Source organism: Ostrea edulis, chromosome 1, assembly GCF_947568905.1.
Source record: "Ostrea edulis chromosome 1, xbOstEdul1.1, whole genome shotgun sequence".
Taxonomy (NCBI): Eukaryota; Metazoa; Mollusca; class Bivalvia; order Ostreida; family Ostreidae; genus Ostrea; species Ostrea edulis.
Genome location: NC_079164.1, coordinates 14,661,396 through 14,682,437, shown reverse-complemented (window position 1 = coordinate 14,682,437; position 21,042 = coordinate 14,661,396). Strand labels below are relative to the sequence as shown.

The following is a 21,042-nucleotide window of genomic DNA, read 5'->3' as shown; positions in this document are numbered from 1 at the left end:
CAGGGTGGGGCCAAACTTGAAATATAGTGTTTATCTTTAGTGCTATTGATACTAAATGGATATTTAGAAAAAACATTTAGTCCTTTATCAATTGTAAATATGATGATCCCAGGGGCAGGGGTTTTGGTATCAGAGTGGGGCCAAAAAAGTCAGTTATTGCACTGTAAATGCGCAAACAATAGAATATTTTCAACTTCTTGATAACTACCATTCCAATTATTTTCAAGTTTTGTATTAAGCCTTTTGGGGACAAGGAGGATATACATTGTAATATTCAGGACTCCTGCACTCCTGGGGCCTTAGGGGCAGGACAAAAACTGCCCAAAATCGACCAATTTTCTAAAATCTTATCTACCTATACATATCTTTAAGAAAAATTAAATTCATAGTGATATAGAGCAGGAAGGCCTCTACCAAAATTGTAAATTTCAAATTTCATAATCCCCGGGGTAGATGTTCTGACTCCAGGGCGGAGCCAGACTTGGTACACACACACACACATATACACACACACATACATACACACACACACACACACACATATATATATATATATATATATATACACACACATATATATATATATATATATACATGTATATATATTATATATCTATGTGTGTGTGTGTGTGTATATATATATATATATATATATGATAGGGTTTGGCTACGCGAATCCGCCGCATTTGCTCTGCGAATCCGCCGCATTTGCTCTACTCCTCCTATTTTCCAAGAACAAGGAACAATCCTCAAAACTCATCTCACTAACAGAGGATATGATCCTTGCAAGGTACAATCCGCGATTGATGAGATGTCACTACAGGACCGACAGTCCTCCTCCAGTATAAAGAAAAACCTCAGAATGACAGGGTTCCATTGGTCACTACGTATCATCCCGATATAAAGTCTTACAACACGACCACATCAAAATAAGAATTTTATTCATATCTTTCATTTGTCACAATTATCATGGTAGAAAAATAGACAATTCTCTCTCTGTCTCCCTCTCTTGCACATAATATGACCTCATCATTTCTCTTTAAATCATCTTTGAGGAAACTTCTTTGTTTCCGTTTCCCAAGACAATGTTGGAATATTACTATTACAGTTGCCATGATAAATTTTTATTTTCTCAGAGCATATGTAATACTGATCAAAAACTTGGGAATACCCATGATCTCTCCACCAAACACACAGCTGCCAATTCCAGGAACATGGCAACACAAAATACAACTCCTCATTTTCTAGACAAGTAAGGGTGTAAAAGTCTTGATCTCCGAGATGTCCTTGAAATGAATACTTCTGTTTCAACCTCTCCAGAGTTTTGGAGGAGTCTATCAATGAATTGTATGCATTGGACAGTCTCATTTTCTCTAAGTTTAACAGTAAAACACCACTGTTAAAACCTGTTAGTCCAGTAGGAGGAGGTGCACCAACTCTTGTGGACGGGTTTTTACCACGATATTGATGAAACAAATGTCTATAAACTGGTTGATTTTCTCTGGCTATACCAATTATATTCCTTTCTGAAAACAGACTGAAAATTTCATACAGATGTCTTATATCTTCATCAAATTTCAAATCAACATCTAGCATGATAACTTTGTCAAGCTGAAGAACTCGGTGTAACACCATTGAAAGAAAAAACAGTGGATCTCCATAATATGCATTGGCACCATTACTGAAGTGTGCCTGCATCTGGGTAATCTGCTCCCCAACCTTCTGTGTCATTTCAGTGACATTATAGATAACAATCTGTAAAGAAAGGAAAATACACATGTATTAACAGACACGCTTATCATGGACGCTTAAACAATTTCAGATTACATGTAGTTTCAATGGAGGAGGAGGTCCTCATTATCTACATATTAAAATGTGACACTAAAGGATAGGCATGAAAAAAAAACAACTTGCCTGCAGCTTAATTAGAGCAAAAGGACATGCTGGATGCAACCCATCTTCGCTAGCCAAGGGTGACGCTCCACGGTGTTTACCGTGAAGTGTCACCCTTGGCTAGCGAAGATGGATGCAACCCTGTTAAAGCAATGTACATGCAGCATACTATGATGTAGTGTAAAGAGTGTCGATGATATCAGTCATTGAAATACACAAAATTTACACAAGACTTTTTTCCATACGTACAAGTATTTGTTTAAAATGATAATTTGAAAATTGGAATCCATATATATTCTTAAAATACCAGTAGAGCTCTAATTTTGTTAATCATCATTGTGATGTCAGCAGTTAAGAGTGATTAATGTGACTATTTTATAGAGTTTTTGTATTCTGTTTCATATAAAATACTTGCCATTTTAATGATTTTACCAGTCCGAACATTGAAAAATACCATCACCTTTTATTGTTACCAAAAAAAATTTGGTGGCTAAAACATTCAGACAGGAAGTTTTTGGAATATGCTCTTTGAATTAATAAGTCAAAAAAATAAAAATGACTTGACTCAATTTCTGCTTGATGCCCAGATAAATCGTAAGTTCCAACCAGTTATCAAGACCACTAAGTTATATCAGCGGGCCATATTATTATCTCCAAACCACAAATCAGACCTTAGTTTATGTAACAAATCTTAAACATAAGATCATGCACCTTCCATATCTCCATGCAAACAGTTGAAGATTTGCACTTAATGCTTTGACTACACTATCATTCTGTATATTTCATTTTTGGAACTGACTGTACCTGAAAAATATTTCATTCATCTACTTATAAATTCTCCTTCCTACATTCTCCTATTTCCAGATCTCACCTCCTTTAATTAGCTAGATCATGAACTATACAGGTCCAGTCCAAAGACTATTTCTACCTACGTAGCTATTAATAGCTACCTAGGTATTTAAACCTACTTAAAGTAGCTACTTCTACCTACTTTTACCCGTTTTTAAAAATATAAATAAATAATAATTTAGGCGCATCTTTTAAACAGGTGCAGTTGTTTTATGTATCATGTTGTGCATGTGCATGGCAAAATTTGGAGTGTAAATTTGAATACTTAACGAGGGTGGAGAATGTAGAGGAAATGCATGAAAAATTGCCCTAAAAACCTTTAATGTAAGAATGCATGAAGGTAAACTTTAAAATTAATACAGATTTGTAAGACATTTTAGACTTCTTATCACATAGCTTTGATCCTAAGTTCCTAGGAAATGGAACTGGGTGTAGTTATTGATGCGAATTTGAAAGGTCAGAATGTAATAATTTTTTGTCCAATATTTTTGTGGTATTTATCGTCAGTGTAAGTGAATCAAGAAATTTGGTTCACACCATATTGCGCCGTTCCTACTTTTGGCCACGAAATGCAGGTAAAGAAAAAAGTAGGTAAAAATAGCTACCTGGAGTATATAAGTAGCTACATAGGTAGAAATAGTCTTTGGACTAGAGTTGCTATTTACATACTAGCGGAAAAAAGAAACTGCATTATTTAATATATACAAAAATAATAAAAATAACAATGAACAAATTTTATTTTTTGTAATACTGTTAACAAATGTATTTGTTACATTTCATAATCCATTAATGTTATCGTCGAATAACGTCAATTTCAGCACACTCGAAAGACACTGGTATTCGAACTTGAATTAGCAAAGTTAATAATGCATGTGACCACCATTTGCATTTACACATGCTTGACAACATCACCTCATTGATGACATTAAAGTGTTCAGAAATGCTTGAGGGATGCTGTTCCTGATGTTGGTTGAAGCCTGGCCTAAATCAGCCAATGTCATTGGCTGATTTGGTAAACGGCGTGGATGTCGTTCCATTGCATCCCAGATGTGCTCGATCGGCGATAAATCGGGGAAAACAGCAGGCCATGGCAAGACATCGACATTCTGTTGAACAAAAAAGTCCCTGACTACATGTGCAACATGTGGCCTTGCGTTTGTCTTGCTGCAGAGTGATGTGATTTTGCTGTCTCTGTATGAAGGGTATCACATGGCGCTGAATAATTTCGTCTCCATAGTGTACGCCGGTGAGATTTCCATTGACAATTTGTAGAGGGGTTCTTCCACGTACTGTTATTCCACCCCACATTATAACACTACCTCCACCAAATTGTCGACGTTGCACAACACAAGCATCCTGGTACCGCTCCCCAACGCGACGGTACACTCTACAACAGCCGTCACTGCTATCCAAATGAAATCTGGATTCATCTGTGAACAGAATATTGGCCCAGTCCTGTATTTTGAATCACAGATGTCGTTTGCACCATTCTAGTCTAGTGATACAATGACGTTGAAGCAGTAATGGGCGCACCGCTGGACTCTTGGTCTGATGTTGTGCTCACACAGACGATTATGCACAGTTCTTGGACTGATTGGTCAAAGTCCAGGAATGCTACGAGCAGTCAAACTTGCTGTCTGGAAACGATTTCTCAGGTGCACAAGTCTAATGTGGTTGTCCTGTGAACGCGACGTCACACGAGGACGCCTAGAATGTGGTCAATCCCAAGTGTTACCAGATTGTTGGAAACGTCTCCATAATGACTGGATGGTGTTTCGATGAACTCCAAAGTGTCTTGCTACGATATTTTGTGCCATTCCAGCTTGAAGCATCCCAACAGTACGATTACGTTGGTTTTCGCTGAATCGTGGCATGACAGAAGGGTAAATTTTGTCAAAACTAAAGTGCCTTCCTTAACAAATAGTGTCCAAACAAACCTTTTACACTTCTTACTCCAAACAGTATTGGCCAGTAAAACTCGTGTGTGCGAACACTTAAATAAACAACATGTGTTCACTAACCATGAAAAAGTCCGTGCATCTGAGTCGGGTACTGTCCGATATTGTTAAAAAACATCACCTTTATCGACTGGTTTAGATTTTATAAATATAAACAATAAATATAGAAAAATTATACTAAATTTTATAATGCAGTTTCTTTTTCCCGCTAGTATATATAAAAAAAAAGTTTGTGTTCAATAAATTACATTTAGCCTCAGTCCCTAAATACAATACATGGAGGTTACAGATTTAATTTGACGATTAAGAATATTTAATGACCTTTGTTTCCTTTGGAGCAAATCTTCTGATTGTGGAAGTTGCAACCTTCCCTCCATCCGTATCACATATCACGTGAAAAGAAAGTAGAACTGAGGATTTCATGTATACTGACTTTATCAGAGTCTCAAATCTAGCCTGTAAATTGGGATTCCTCTTTGTGTTTTTCAATATTATTACTATGTTTAACACTGCATTGTCTGGAGTCAAAATTATCTCCCTTTGGGTTGATCGATTTAAAACGCTTCTTGTATTGTTCTTTACATGTTTGACAGCAACTCTTCTGTGAGAAAAAACATTAGCCGTTGTATCTTGTTTCTGAATAAAACCTTTAAAGTTCACAAAAATCATTAATACAGCCAATAATGCACATATAACGCAAACTGATCTTTTGGATAAAAGGCGGAAGTACTTCAAGGATGCCATGACAGTTCTCGCGATAGGTTGCAATCAGCCAATCATTGCATGTTATTTGACTGTGACCACAGTATGGCGGCTTAGTACAAGATCATTTGATTTGTAGAGTGCATCGGTTAGTATTGTGAATTTTACGAATGGTTTGTACCTGTATACTGTATGCAGTTTGTTGGAATTAATCTTTTCTGACTAGAATAAATTTGTATATTTCATAGATATGTAAAGTTTTAATTTTAATTTATCGTATCTATGCACGCTTGTAGACTTGTCTGGACAAGTAATGAGGAGACGATCCATCAGTTTATCAGTACATGGAAAGTCCACCAAAATTTATAACTGTGCATGTATCATTTCCCCAAAGTATTTCTCGTTAATCAAGTCCAGCACAATCTCTTTATTTCGCTGTATAGCTTTGATTGATTTGTTTTCAACATATAGTTGTAACTGAGGCAGATAAAATCTTGCGGGTTTTTCTACTAAATAGCTCTATCATGCTGTTCAAAATGCCAAATGCACACACAATTAACCCACCGTGACATTTCATCTGCTTGTTTTTGGCCCACAGGCATGCGCCGGTCTTATAAGACTGGTGAGTTTCCAGGGATCGACATTTGGACGGTTGTCCGATTCCCCGAGGCAAGGGAAAACGCAGTTTGGACAAGTGAAACTCAATACACACTTGCCCGATGGGGCAAGTGATTACTTGAGTAGAAAATGTGATAATCATAATAATTGTGTTAATCTTGATTAATATCAAGTATTAGAAAGTAAAGTCCAACTCCGTATATTTTTGTTTTCTTTACCAAATTGTCACATCATTTTTTAAACTAGTGAATGCCCATTCTAGTTGATGATATTGTAGCTAATCCTATCAGTAAATCGTTCTGAATAACTTAAGCTATCTGACGTACGACTTATCTTAGTCAAGTTTGGGAGAAAATGGCGGTTTCACAACCATCTCTCTAAGTATTTTAGTGAGGTAAACGCTCAGAAAGGAGACGATAAAAGAACAGGCAATGTTGAAAATAAAAATAAATCTGAATGAAAAAGAAAATGTGAGATTCAGGTGGCATGACAATCCTAAATTTTGGGTTTATCACTGACAGCAGCAGGGTTGTCACTAGGAATTATTGCAGACGAGTCCCGGACTCGTGGTTTATAAGCAGCCTGAGTCCTGTAAAAATTTGATGAGTTCCATGAAAAATTGATGAGTCCCATGAAAGTTGAATTGAGGAGTCATTTTTCCTTCACCCCTATTTATACATAGTGAACACAAGCTGATCGGTGTATTAATTGATTTTAATTGCGAAGCCCATGCTTAACATTGATCACTTTGTAGACTAGAAATTAAAGGTAATCATTCACGACTTGGCCTCAGACAACTAATTCAGTAATTGTCCACACCAACAGAATTATTTCTCTGAATCTCTTATCATCACAACAACCCTATTTAATATTAACAGCATTTTAATCAAATTATTATTGTGATAAAATAGATGCGTACTATTTTTGTTTGTAAAACCTTCAAAAGTTTACAAACTACGCTTCTTTTGATTCCAATAAAAATGGTACATTTCAGTGCTATTTAGTAGTACATGTATTCACATTAATTTATAAGCATTAAATTTACATAGTTTATTTATTCTTTATGAATGAATAAAAGTTTAGTGATATTCTTTTTGTGGATTATTACTTGACAAATCTAGTTCATTTTACTTATAAATATTTTTGTCAAATTAAATATGCACATATATTTTTTTATTTTTAAAGATGGCTTTTTTATTCTATGCTTCTTTTTGAAGAACGAAATATAGTAAAGAGATGTTTCAAAGCTAAGTGAAAGCTGACACACAAATTGAAGACAGAATTGAAGATTCTGTCTTTTGCATGTAGTATTTTCTTACTTTTAAGATTTGTATGCATTGGGATCTGGGTGAAATTCAAATGGTCATGACCACAAAATGTACTTTATGCAGGAAACAATTGTCCTACAGAATATATTTTAATTTTTTGAACTTTTATGTTGTTAAAATTTTTACACGATTTGCTTTCTGAAAACTAGAAGTGAATGTTATCTTAAATACATTTTATCTTATACCCAGCAGTGCATTGACAAAAATGGACATAGATGAAAAGTTGCGAGAGCAGAGCAAGGTACTTCTGCAGAAACTGAAAGCAAAACAAGGGAGACTACAGCAAATGTTATCTTCCAGCACACATGAGAAAAAAATCAATGACCCAGTGGATACAACAGTGGAGAGTCCATCTGATAATGATAAACGACGATCAGGCAGGGAGGCCACACAGCAATATGACCGGGAAACTATCAGCCAAACTCTGAAGGAATATGGAAGATCACAATTAAAAATATCCAAACCAAACCAAATTCAGATTGAAAATAAAGAAAACTTCAACCAAACTAGTCATGTAAAACGGGGATTTAAACCCAAAGAGGTGATGCAAGAAGACAGCCAAAGAGGGAAATTGTATGACCCTAGCATTGTATATAAAAAAGCAAGTAGTGAAGTGAGGTACGATGAGAAAGCCCTCAGTGCAGCAGGAGGTGTGATGCAAAATGATATAAAGAGAAAATATCCCTCAAAGGAGAGAGTGTGTACCACATCAGAGAGGAGAAATCTGATCAGTCGTAATGTGCAGGTCAAGGGGGAAGAGATGACTGATATGTCAACAAATGGTGGACTGAATTTTAGTTATTCAAGATTTGATGAAAGTGATCTTGATTTTGTGAAGTCTTATATGGATGACTCTTCAAGTGAGGAAACCCCAGAGAGGTATTATGACAGACTTCAAGAAGCAGGAAATGACAAGAAAGCAGCCAAGATTATCCAGGAATCGTACAAACCGAAATCCATACTACAAACCACAGGACCCAAAACACTGAAAAAGGCAAGTACACTACTACAAACCACAGGACCCAAAACACTGAAAAAGGCAAGTACACTGTACTCCGACTTGAAAACGTGAATTACTCGCTGTGCAATAATATGAGAGAATCTGGGTATTGTGTGCACGGATTCATGTGTCAATGAATCAGATCTGTTGAAAGTATTGTATATATATGCCAATAAAAGTTAGACTATATATTATGTATCAATAATTGTAATATTTAGTTAAAATATATATATATATATATATGTATCAAGTTTGAACATGTTGAAACATGAAATTAAATTTTTTCAGTGAGTCAGTTGTACAAATCTGAAATACATTTAACAAATTCTTATCTAGATCTAACTATTTTGTAGCCATTAGGCAAGGTGAGTTCCTATCTAGATCTAACTATTTTGTAGTCATTAGGCAGGGTGAGTTCTTATCTAGATCTAACTATTTTGTAGTCATTAGGCAAGGTGAGTTCTTATCTAGATCTAACTATTTTGTAGTCATTAGGCAGGGTGAGTTCTTATCTAGATCTATTTTGTACAGTCGTTAGGCAGGGTGAGTTCTTATCTAGATCTATTTTGTACAGTCATTAGGCAGGGTGGTTTCTTATCTAGATCTAACTATTTTGTAGTCATTAGGCAGGGTGAGTTCTTATCTAGATCTATTTTGTACAGTCATTAGGCAGGGTGGTTTCTTATCTAGATCTAACTATTTTGTAGTCATTAGGCAGGATGAGTTCTTATCTAGATATATTTTGTAGTCATTAAGCAGGGTGAGTTCTCATCTAGATCTATTTTGTAGTCATTAGGCAGAGTGAGTTTCCTGACATCACAGGACAGTGTGGGAAGTGACATAGACCCCCAAGGAACTCGACATCTCCTTGGATATGACTGGATTGCTGCCCTGCTGGACAATGATCGAGGCACCACAAACCTGCCTGAGGGCTACTTTGATGAACTAAGGGAGTTTAGACGACTGAATAGAGATGAATGTGTGAACACATTTTACATGGAGTGAGGCTCACATTCTTATAGAATTAACTAAAATTTCATTTAAGCTTTCTCCTTTTCGACCGACCCAAAGAAAAAAACTCACAAAATTTTGTTGGGTACATGAACATTATATATATATATAATATATATATATATATATATATATATAAATTGCTTGCTTTTGAATTTTTTGCATCATTAACAAGGGTTGTAGATTTTAATAGGCGGGTTTTTATAAGGAAAGGGGATTTTTAATTGCATTTTGTCTGTTTAAATTCCAGAGGGCCCGAGTCATTGTTTTATGAGAATTCAGATCCAGAACCAGTTAAGGAAATACTTGAAGATACCAGTAAGTTGACACACTTTAGTAACTTCCAATAAGTTTGACAGGTCGGCTGTTCTCTCTGTCCACAACCAATCAGATCACTCGCTCATTCTTTTCCATAACTGGTAAGAAGACTCAGATATGGATAAGATTGCATCAAATTGATGCATTTCTTAGCCGAAAGTGCGTATGTGGATGAAGTTGAAAGGCAAGAACCAAATCCCTGTATACTGTGATAGTGAGTTCTTTAAATTTTCACCACAAATTCAGTTTTGATATCATTAACATCTTCTTCATTATAATACATAATCAAATAAGTGGAAATTGATAGTGGTAGAATACCTTAGATATGTATGATATCTTAGATGAATTTGAAAGCTCGCACTTCATATTGTAACATACAATTGTGACATCATAATTGCATCTGTGTACACATAGCAGCCGACTCGGATGGCTTCGATCCACATACATGTTACGTGGTTCATTTGTGGTTACAGAAATAGCCGAGTAGTTACAATTGTGTCCACAATGTTACATTCTCATTGATTTACCAGCAGTGATTTTTTAAGGCCCATTTTGGGTCCGAATTTCGGCCCTTTCCCCTCCTAAAAATTGTCAATTTTTTCCCAATTTAGCTTGCATTTTACCCAATAATAAAATTCTGAAAGAAAAACGTATTTGAAAAAAAATAAACATTCGATGTGAATTGTATACAAAAGACTTAACAAAGAGTTATGGGAATGATGATTTGGATAGAATAGTTGAAAATTTTAGAAGGTTAAAGAAAATTAGATGTGTAAAATAAAGATAATATAATGTTTGATATGATTTTAAAACTTATTTACGATAAAATTGATTTTTCCCAATTTGACTCATCTTCGCAAGCCAAGTGTCCGATTCGCTTACTCTCATCTACCAGATGAGAGTAAGCAAGTAAGCGAAGATGAGAGTAAGCGAATCGGATACTTGGCTTGCGAAGATGAATTTGACTGAAATGTCGACACTTTTTCCCAATTTGAAAGCCACAGGACCCTTGTAAAAAATGTAGAAAAATCACTGACCAGGATTGTAGGAATGTTTGACAAAGATATAATGTGATCTGGTTTGGAATGGTTCTGCATTTTAGCTCACCTGAACTGAAAGCTCATGTGAGCTATTCTGATCACCTTTTGTTCGTCATTTGTCTGTCCGGCTGTCTGTAAACTTTTCACATTTTCGACTTCTTCTCTATAACCACATGGCCAATTTCAACCGAACTTGGTACAAATCATCCATGGGTAAAGGGGATTCAAGTGTGTTCAAATGAAGGGCCATGCCCCTTTCAAAGGGGAGATAATCACAAAAATAGGGAGGGGTCATTATAAAATCCTCAAGAAACACTGGGCCAGAAAACTTCAAATTCACATGAGAGCTTCCTGACATAGTACAGATTCAAGTTTGTTAAAATCATGGCCTACGGGTGTAGGAAAGGTACACAATAGGAGATCAATAATTTTACATGCAAATATATAGGGAAAATCTTTAAAAATCTTTTCAAGAACCACTGGGCCAGAAAGCTTTAAATTTACATGAAGGCTTCCTGTCATAGTGCAGATTCAAGTTTGGTCAAATCAAGGCCCCTGGGGGTAGGGTGGGGCCAAAATAGGGGATCAAGTTTTACATGGGAATATATAGGAAAAATCTTTGAAAATCTTCTCAAGAACTATTGGGCCAGAGAAGTTTACATTTACATGAAAGCTTCCTGACATAGTGCAGATTCAAGTTAACATTATGGTCCCCGTGGGTTGGAAGGGGCTACAATAGGGGAACAAAGTTTTACATACAAATGTATAGGGAAAATCTTTAAAAAACTTCTCATGAACCATTAGTGCAGCTTCAAGTTTGTACATGCAAATATATAGGGAAAATATTTAGATATGGGTCAAGGTGAGCGATGTGGCCCAGGGGCCTCTTGTTATATAAAACGTAACATACCTTGTTCCAAGTCAGTTTTTATAGTATGAATTGGTTTAAAAATGGTCAAAATTTCTTGTATTTTAATTAATTTATTTTTTAATTTGGAAGTAATTCATGTCATTTATATTTAAAACTTGCTAGTTTTATTAAGTTAAACAATACAGTAAAGCATTATAATCGACCATGGGTATCGCATGATATCACATGTCACGATAATAGGAAGCAAATGTAGCCTAACAAAGCAGCAGGGATGGTAAGGAGTTGTTACAAGGATTAGTGGGTGGAATTCTATGAAAGTCATGATATAAATCGTAATTTCAAATCACGAAATTTGAATTCCTTGGTTGTATTGATGGGAGAAGTTCCGATAATCACAATGCATCATTACTGTATACAGGGTTATTTTTGCCTTATGTTTTTTTTTTCTTGTCCTTCAACACTTCCAAGTGGTTTTTAAATTTCCCAGACACAGTTGTGTTCAATCTTTGATTTGCCCAAAGGCAAATATAATTTTTTAGTATACAGTAATCTATTTTTTCGGTGAATTCTTTGATGTAATAAAACCTATTAACTGATAATTTGGGCAGTAGCAAGTTTTGCATCTGGCCATAGCTCCCAGCTTTCAGTGAATGAATGAAAAAAGTAATATATTTGATTTCACAAATTCATGCAAGTTTTATTTGCTCATATTAATATGATAAGGTATCTGCATATATTAGGGATAGTGCAAGATTTGTGGGATGATGTAGTCAATGATTACCAGATATGTTGCACTCCATCAATGTTAGCCTGGTCATCATAATTCACTAGCATGCTGCTGTATTCTTACAGAGGTAAAGCCCTACATAGTGAATGACAGGCTGTTTACGGAACCCATAAAGAACAACTTGATTCCTGGAGAAGAGTCTCCTCATGACAGAAAAAGTACAAAAAAACCCACACAAGAGGATCCAAGATTTGTCAGGTAATTTAACAAAGTCGGTATATGGTTGTCAAATAATTATGTCTCCCCCTCTTTCAGGGGGAGACCTATTGTTTTTGCACTTTCTGTCTGTTCGTCTGTCACAAAATCTTGTGAATGCTTCTCTTATATGGCTTATTGGATAGATTTGAAACTTTGTACAATGCTTCATTGCAATTTGTAAATGTGCATATTGTTGGGACAGGAGGATCCAATTATTTTCCTAAAGGTTATAGTGGATATAATAGGGGTGGAGGATGTATAATAGCTTGTGAACACAATCTAATTAAAATCAGACTTCTTAGATCCGTGCCGTATACTCTGCATAAGTAGATCTGACATAACCCGATTAGGGGTCATGTTCAGATGAACTTTATGTTAGCCAATCAGCGTGTCGCCAATGAAATCGTCAGTGTTCACAATTCAAGGAAAATGGATGCAATTGTTTGGTTTAAAAGAAAACACATCGCAACTAGATGTGATGTCACGATACACCGTTTACGTCGACTGGCGTTATATTCCTCACGTTAACTAAGTAAACCATCTTGAAAACTATTCAAATCATACCCATCCCTATTCATACATAAATCACATTTCACAATTAATTTAATTTGGGTGTATTTTACATCGTACAATTTGTTGTTTGAATGAACGGAATAGATTTGGCATTATTGCGAAAGTTTAAAATTCCTTATGTAAAAATAAGCAATTTTATAGTGTGGAATATACTTTGTGGTAGAGAGATTACTGCAACTTATTACGAATTGCCGGGAACCACCTAAATAATATCATTGTTTGTATGGCGCAATCTGACTGGCTGATAGTTCTTATGAACATTCCAAGTGAAAGGTCATGCGGACATGACCCCCTATAGGGTTATGTCAGATCCTATTGTAGCAATTGTGAGCATATCTTAGGATCTGATTTTGATTAGATTGCTTATAACACTTCTCTTCCTGGACATGCTGGATGGCTTACTGGATAGATTTGAAACTTTGTACAATAAATAGTTTGTGAACACTTCTCCTATGTGGGTTATCAGAGTTCATAATGTCTATATTCCTGCTTATGCTTTCTCCTCCATACCATGCAGTATATTAAGGGGAGGAGGTTTCATTTGGAGCACTTCCAATTTGGGGAGCTGGGGAGACATTTGTTTTTCATAAAAACAATCTCTAGTTTTTCAGTATTTTCTGTTCATTGCCTATCAATTAAGGCTTACAGATTGAATTAAAGTGGCATTACTTTCTAGAGTCAGCATACCCAGATCTACGCTTCTGTCAACACACCGTGTAAAACCGCACCGCAGAAAGAGTTTAGAGGACACTGATTCCTTCTCTCTATCTCAGGTAATGTCCACCACAGAATGGGGGGGGGGGGGGGGGGGGGGGAGGTGTCTGAATAAGTAACATTATTTCTGATTGATCACTCATTTGTTATTCCTTTACAGCACTGTATGAAGGGATATGAAAACTCTGTTCCTTCCATGGTACCTACAGCATCCAATATTGGTCTGCGAGATGCTTCACTGGGCATCAAGTCTAAAATGCAAACTGTAAGTGTGTGAGACACTCCTAACAATTTAAGGTAGCTCTATCCTCATATGATCATATTATGATATAACAAGTTTTTTGCAAAATCCTTACTTGATTAAACTTTGTGCATGGTAGAAATATATATCTTTTGGGGGAATTTTATTCACTCTGTATAATTAAAAACTGTGGTAAATTATTTGATACTGAAAAGGTTTATATTTTCTATAAATAATGAATTATCTATATTGAAAATGTGTTGTCAATGGCAATAACTCTTATGCTGGTATTTTCTTTATTGTGTATTTATTATACAATGATTTCCAAGATATTTACAATTAATGTGTATGTACTGAAGCAGCAGATTTTTTTGGAACTGCTGACATTAAAATTTTGTCACTTTAACCAGTTTTTACATATCTTTATGCTGTTTAATAAAAAGGTATGGTTTTCTTATGGTGACATATACCCTAAGGGCTATTCCAGCAAAAAAAATATGGGGGGGGAGGGAAGGCACTTAATTTTTAAGACAGCCACCCATACAATTAAATTTTCCTCTGCTACCACCACCTTTACAAATAGATTATCCCCTGCCACCACCACCCATACAAATAGAATTGAGAATTCAATACTGAAATCACCTGTATATTAAGATTTTCCTTTAAAAGTAGAGTTCAGTTTCAACAAGTTCATATTGGTCTTAATCCTATGTACACGCAACTATTTTTTAGATAAGCCAAACGTTGATATTGTAATATGTGATCCATTCTCTAGCCAAACTCAAGTATAATGTCATCCTAAGCATGTTGATTTTAATAGTGAACAGAGAGAAGGTTCACTCATACCAAAATTATTACACTACCGTAGTGGCCTAATGTTTAGCATTTGGTCTTCTAGCAGTGTTGTAGGTTCGAACCTTACCCTTGACATAGGCCTATGTATTAAAACAACAGATTGTACATGTTGGTGTTTCAGACATGTGTGGCACAAAGTTCTGAGAAAATTCGGGCATTTTTTTCAAAAAAAAATTTACATGAATGCGTGTATTATTATTACCTTGAAAGACTGACAATAATTGCCTTGAGCCATTGGCTGATAAAAATGTGGAAACACGTTTCGGTGGGCTTATGGCTGCAACTTCTTAGTTAACTCGTACATAATTTTCTTCTCGTTCCCTTCCGAGTTCGCTAAACATATCATATAGAAAACATTTCATTTTCATGTATTCATTTATTATTGTTGTCATTTCTACACAAACTGAAACATTTACTTTGAATAGAGTTATCTGCCCGTTTATCAATCTTTTTTTTGTACAAAATGTAGGATGGCTCTGCTTTTCTTCCTCTTCTTTTATAATAAAAGAAATTTTGGAACATGATACAGACTCTGTAATGTCTTCATTTTTATCATAATTCACTAGCACCCATTTTTTTTAACCTAGAAGACAACCACCCATACAAATACATTTTCCCAACTCACCACTACCCATACAAATGTATACATTTTCCCAAATCACCCCCACCCATCAAAAAAAATATCAACTTATCAAGAAGTTTAAAATGTTAAATGTTAATGATGTTCTCTCCTGGTTTAAATTTTTCCAGAAGTATCGGACTTTTTGGATAACCCATTTTAACTGATACACCTTTATCAGAAAGACTGTTCAAACATAAGAAAGGAGGAGTATGTTAGTCCAAACTATAAAGAATTAGAGCCACTCAAAGTTGCCCCTTTGCTGAAAGTAATTTTTTTCTTGAAAATCACCCAATTTCCTTAAAGAGAGAATTATGTTGATTGTCTTTTATTATGACAAGCATATCTGATAATTTTGATAACTTTTACATAAAATGTATCACCAATGCTACTAATAACAAAGATTATTTAACACAATTGGATAAAATATGACACAATTCTTAAATCCTATTTCATCAAAAACTTCATTCTAGCAAGAATATCTGTATCAAACTTTTGATGAAATAGCTAATGTAGATTTGAATCATATCTTTGCTTAATTTAATTGAAAAAAAATTCCAGAAATACACCCCAAAGTTAAAGTGTAATGGCGGCTGGTGTCCTGTTAAATACAGCCTGAATGCGCATTCTCTTATGAATTCTATAACATGTATAGAAAAAAATCAATATACCGGTATGCACCCAGGGGTGCATGAGCCGAGTTGCATGGGATACATTGTAAAGTCAGGAATGATGTGGCATATTTATAATTGTGAAGAACTAATTTCAGTTTTAAACTTTTCGAGTTACTGTCCAGAAACCATATTTGTCTAAAGTTTTCAATCTATTTTCGGTCACTGACCTTGACCTTTGACCTTTTTTTCTCCAAAAGCAATAGGGGCCTTGCTTTGCTGGTATCCAACAATATATCCAAGTTTCATTTGATTCAAATTAAAAAAATTGAGTTATCCTCCTGAAACCAATCTTTTTTTTTTGGAATTTTAAATCTATTATAAATTGGTTAAAAATGTGTGGGGTAGTGTACATTGGAACAAAGATTTGAACCATTTTGTGTCCCTACCCCCTTCGTACATTGGAATATTGAAAACAATATATGATTTGTTATAAAAATGCATATTCTTCAATTCATATTTACAAATTCTTTATATTTAGCCGAGTTGCAACGAAGTTGAACTCGGTTATTGGTTTGGTGATGCGGGCGGGCGTCAACAATTGGTTTCCGGATGATAAGTCGAAAAGTTTACAATCTAATCAAATGAAACTTTCATATATTGTTGGGTACCAGGTAGAGAAGACCCCTATTGATTTTGGAGAAAATAGGTCAAAGGTCAAGGTCACAGTGACCGAAAATAAAATGAAAATTTCAGAAAAATTTGGTTTCTGGATGATAACTCAGAAAGTTTAAATCCGAATCAAATGATACTTAAAGATATTGTTATGTACCAGGTAAGGAAGACTCCTATTGATTTTGGAGAAAAAAGGTCAAAGGTCAAGGTCACTTACCGAAAATAAAATGAAAATTTCAGAAAAATTTGGTTTCCGGATGATAACTCAGAAAGTTTAAATCCGAATCAAATGATACTTAAAGATATTGTTATGTACCAGGTAAGGAAGACTCCTATTGATTTTGGAGAAAAAAGGTCAAGGTCACAGTGACCGAAAATAGATTTCAAATTTTAAAAAAAATGGTTTCAGGAGGATAACTCAAAAAAAAATTAATTTGAATCAAATGAAACTTAGATATATTGTTGGATGCCAGCAAAGCAAGGCCCCTATTAATTTTGGAGAAAAAAGGTCAAGGTCACAGTGACCGAAAATAGTTTTAAAACTTCAGACAAATATGGTTTCTGGACAGTAACTCGAAAAGTTTAAAACTGAATCAAATGAAACTTGGTTATATTGTTGGATAGCAGGTTAGGAAGACCCCCTATTGATTTTGGAGAAAAAAGGTCAACGTCACAGTCCTGAAAAAAGATTAAAATTTTTAGAAATATCTGGATCTGCATGATAACTCTAAAAGTTTAAATCCGAATATTCACAATTGTAACTATGCCACATCATTCCTGACTTTACAATGTATCCCATGCAACTCAGCTCATGCACCCCTGGGTGCATATATTGATTTTTATTTTATCATTTGATAAATAGTCGGAAAACATAAATAATCTATACATATATACAATACTAATTCATTTATTACTAAGGAATGTGTAAAATGCAGACCAATAGCAATAGGTCACCTGAGTGACATTTGCACATTGAAAATGAATATAAGAACTAAAGGGCTCTATTTGCTTACTAAAGTTGACAGCCATGCTCTTTTTAAAAAAAAAAAACACATCTAAGTGTATTGTGCAAGAAAGCGAAGAATCCTGGTGCAATTCAAAATTACATAGCTTTTTAATCATGACATCATGAAGGTAGCATATCGCTGCTCTTTTCAATATTTTGACATAAATAGAGGATCTATCATCTTGAAAAAATGCTTATGGCATGTTGCTGTTTAGAATTACAGACTACAAAACCTGAGACAGCAAGAGGTTGACCAATTAATTATTCAATATGCAGTTAGCTTAAAAGATGATCTACTAACTAGATATGCATTACTAATTTAGCCCAGTTTAAGGAGTTCATTTAAAGATGCTCAAACAGATTGGATCAGCAATGACTATATACTGTACATCTGTAGTTTACCAGAACTTCAATGTATTAAAGGTTGCTGTAAATGGTTTGGTATAAAACATGGCCTGTCATTCAGTGACTTATAGGTATTATCAGATGCGTAGTTACGCACATAGACATGAATTTATGGTTGTAATTTTTCAGAACCCTGCAGTGAAGGTAATTCGAATGTTATATTTTAAAACAACTGTTTTTCTGCTAATATTGTCCAAAGGAGGAAAATAATTAGTGTATCACCTCCAAATACCCACCAAAACAGTACTATGCAACAAATTAATTTCACTAAAATGTCTTAATAAAGCTAATTGATACTGTTATTTCTAGACAATGAAAATCTTTTATACGTGTTACTAAAATGCATGCACAAATTTGTGTAAAGTGTACTTGCTGTTTAGAATTGATACCAGGAGAGTTAAATTTAGTGAGAGTCCATGACAAAATATTCAACTGAATGATGTTATTAATTAGTAATTCAAATAATTGGTGACAACTTTAATTGTGAAATATACAGTAAAACTTGGTTATAGCAAACCTCCAGGGCCAGCAAAAAACAATTTGTTTTTAGCTCACCTGAGTTGAAAGCTTGAGTGAGCTATTCTGATCGCCTGTTATCCGTCGTCCGTCTGTCTGTAAATATTTTACATTTTTGACTTTTTCTCCAGAACCACTGGGCCATTTATAACCAAACTTGGCCAAAAGCATCAAGGGCCATGGGGAGATAATCACAAAAATGCAAAAATAGGGTGTGATCATTTAAAAATCTTCTCAAGAACCACTGGGTCATAAGAGCTGAAATTTACATGAAAGCTTCCTAACGTAGTGCAGATTCAAGTTTGTTAAAATCATGGCCCCCGGGGGTAGGATGGGGCCACGATAGGGGATCAAAGTTTTACATACAAATATAAAGGGAAAATCTTTAAAAAAAAATCTTCTACTGGGCCAGGAAAGTGGAAATTGACATGAAAGCTTCCTGACATAGTGCAGATACAAGTTTGTTAAAATCATGGCCCCCAGGGGAAAGATAGGCGACAGTATGGGATCAACTTATTACATACAAATATATAGTAAAAATCTTGAAAAATCTTCTTCTCAAGAACCACTGAGCCAGAAAAGCTGAGATTTACATGAAAGCTTCCTGACATAGTGCAGGTTTAAGTTTGTTAAACTCATGACCCCTGGGGCTAGGATGGAGCCACAATAGGGAATCAAAGTTTTACATAAACTAATGAATAGAAAAAAATCTTTGAATTTTCTCCTTAAGAACCATTGGGCCAAAGAGTTTACATTTGCACGAAAGCTTCCTGACATAGTGCAGATTCAAGTTTGTAAAAATCATGGTCCCAGGGGGTAAGGGATCAAAATTTTACTTACAAATATACAGGGGAAATCCTTAAAAATCTTCTGAAAAATCATTGGGCCAGAAATATTTACATTTACATCAAAGCTTCCTTACGTAAAGCAGATTCTAGTTTGTAAAACTCATGGCCCTCGGGAGTAGGTTGGGGCCACAATATTGATCAAAGTTTTACATGTGAATATATAGGAGAAATCTTTAAATATGAGCGAAGATGACTTAGGTGAGCGATGTAGCCCATGGGCCTCTTGTTTCAAAGTTCATTAGATCCAATACCATTTTCGTTATTTTCCTCTCATGGGGGAATAAATATTACTTTGCACTAAGTGTGAGTTTGTTAAAGGCGTGTTCATGAAGAGCACTGTTTACTGTAGTTCACATTCTTTAATAATCTTTCGAGTGTCGACTGAGGATGGATATGAAATTGACATAGTAGAAATATTTTTGTCTGTATTTGTATGATATTGCAACTTTTCACACGGTATTACAAATTTTGTATCCAAAATACATATGATGAAAATTTCTTTCCACAGACCCTCACTGATGCTGAAAAGATTGCAGCCAGCTTCCCTTATGCTTGGGATACTTGCATGGCAGATCAGCTAAAACCAGCAAACTCCGGTCTCTACTCGTCATATCAGGATATGACTCTCCCCTACAGCATGCGCTCCAATGTTCCTGGAGTGGGAGAGGAATCCCTGAGGTTAAAGAAAGCGACAGAAGATCTGCTAAACTCCACATACTCCCTGATGTATGAGATGCAGAATATTAAAAAGAACCGAGAGATTGGGGTGTAGAAACTGGTGGAAAGGCCGGAGTATCATTATATGCTTTGTGTAACATGTTTTTAATGTGTTTTTATTTTTAGTACTCCATATTAAATTATTTTATCAGAGTTATTGTTATTTCCAATATATTCAATAGTAGAGAAACAGTGCTTATACATCTCAAACAACCCAACGAAAAGAGTAAACTTTTACTAAATTGTGTATGGATTCAGTGTTTTTCGTTAACTTGTCTATAGATGGGTGCCATATACATATAGTGATCAGCCTATGCATGCATTAATGCATCTGTCAGGTTTCCCAGACTTTGCTTTTGGCTATCGCTGCAGCTACTGAATTGAAAATTTATACATACATAAACTGATATCAATCGTTTAGTGATCAACTTTGAGGATCTACTTTTGATTGAGTTCTGGACCTTGAAGTAATCAAATTTGAGAAATTTGACAATTCCAGACATTTTAGACAATCCCTACAGCTGTTGTATACATGAACTCGTATCACTGGGTTACAGATCAAGTTTGGGTCTTCTTTAAGTAATGCCTCAAAACGGGACTTTTTTTATTCTTGCCAACACAATATTTAACTGATAGTTAACTTTTGCATTCATGAAATGTTAACTGTTAGTTAAACTTAACTAACAGTC

At 35.1% G+C, this 21,042-nt stretch overlaps 2 protein-coding genes across 5 annotated transcripts; one reads left to right on the top strand and one right to left on the bottom strand.

The window, feature by feature from the left end:
* Positions 1-923: 923 nt before the first annotated feature.
* On the bottom strand, positions 924-5,487 carry LOC125660830 (xyloside xylosyltransferase 1-like). The gene is made up of 2 exons (XM_048892659.2): positions 5,022-5,487; positions 924-1,755 (listed from the first exon to the last, which is right to left on the bottom strand). The coding sequence occupies exons 1-2, from the start codon at positions 5,442-5,444 to the stop codon at positions 1,045-1,047; spliced, it is 1,134 nt and encodes a 377-aa protein (XP_048748616.2). The 5' UTR covers positions 5,445-5,487; the 3' UTR covers positions 924-1,044.
* Positions 5,480-20,506, top strand: LOC125660821 (uncharacterized). Of its 4 annotated transcripts, none has more exons than XM_056152766.1 (8): positions 5,480-5,550; positions 7,541-8,387; positions 9,138-9,349; positions 9,610-9,677; positions 12,441-12,573; positions 13,823-13,919; positions 14,021-14,125; positions 20,145-20,506. In XM_056152766.1, exons 2-8 carry the CDS (start codon positions 7,554-7,556, stop codon positions 20,406-20,408), a joined length of 1,713 nt encoding a protein of 570 aa, XP_056008741.1. In that variant the 5' UTR covers positions 5,480-5,550; positions 7,541-7,553; the 3' UTR covers positions 20,409-20,506. The 4 variants fall into 4 exon arrangements, with proteins under 4 accessions (XP_056008741.1, XP_056008743.1, XP_056008744.1 ...); XM_056152768.1 differs by having other exon boundaries at positions 7,538-8,342; XM_056152769.1 differs by having other exon boundaries at positions 5,481-5,550; positions 7,541-8,342.
* The last annotated feature ends 536 nt before the right edge of the window (positions 20,507-21,042 follow it).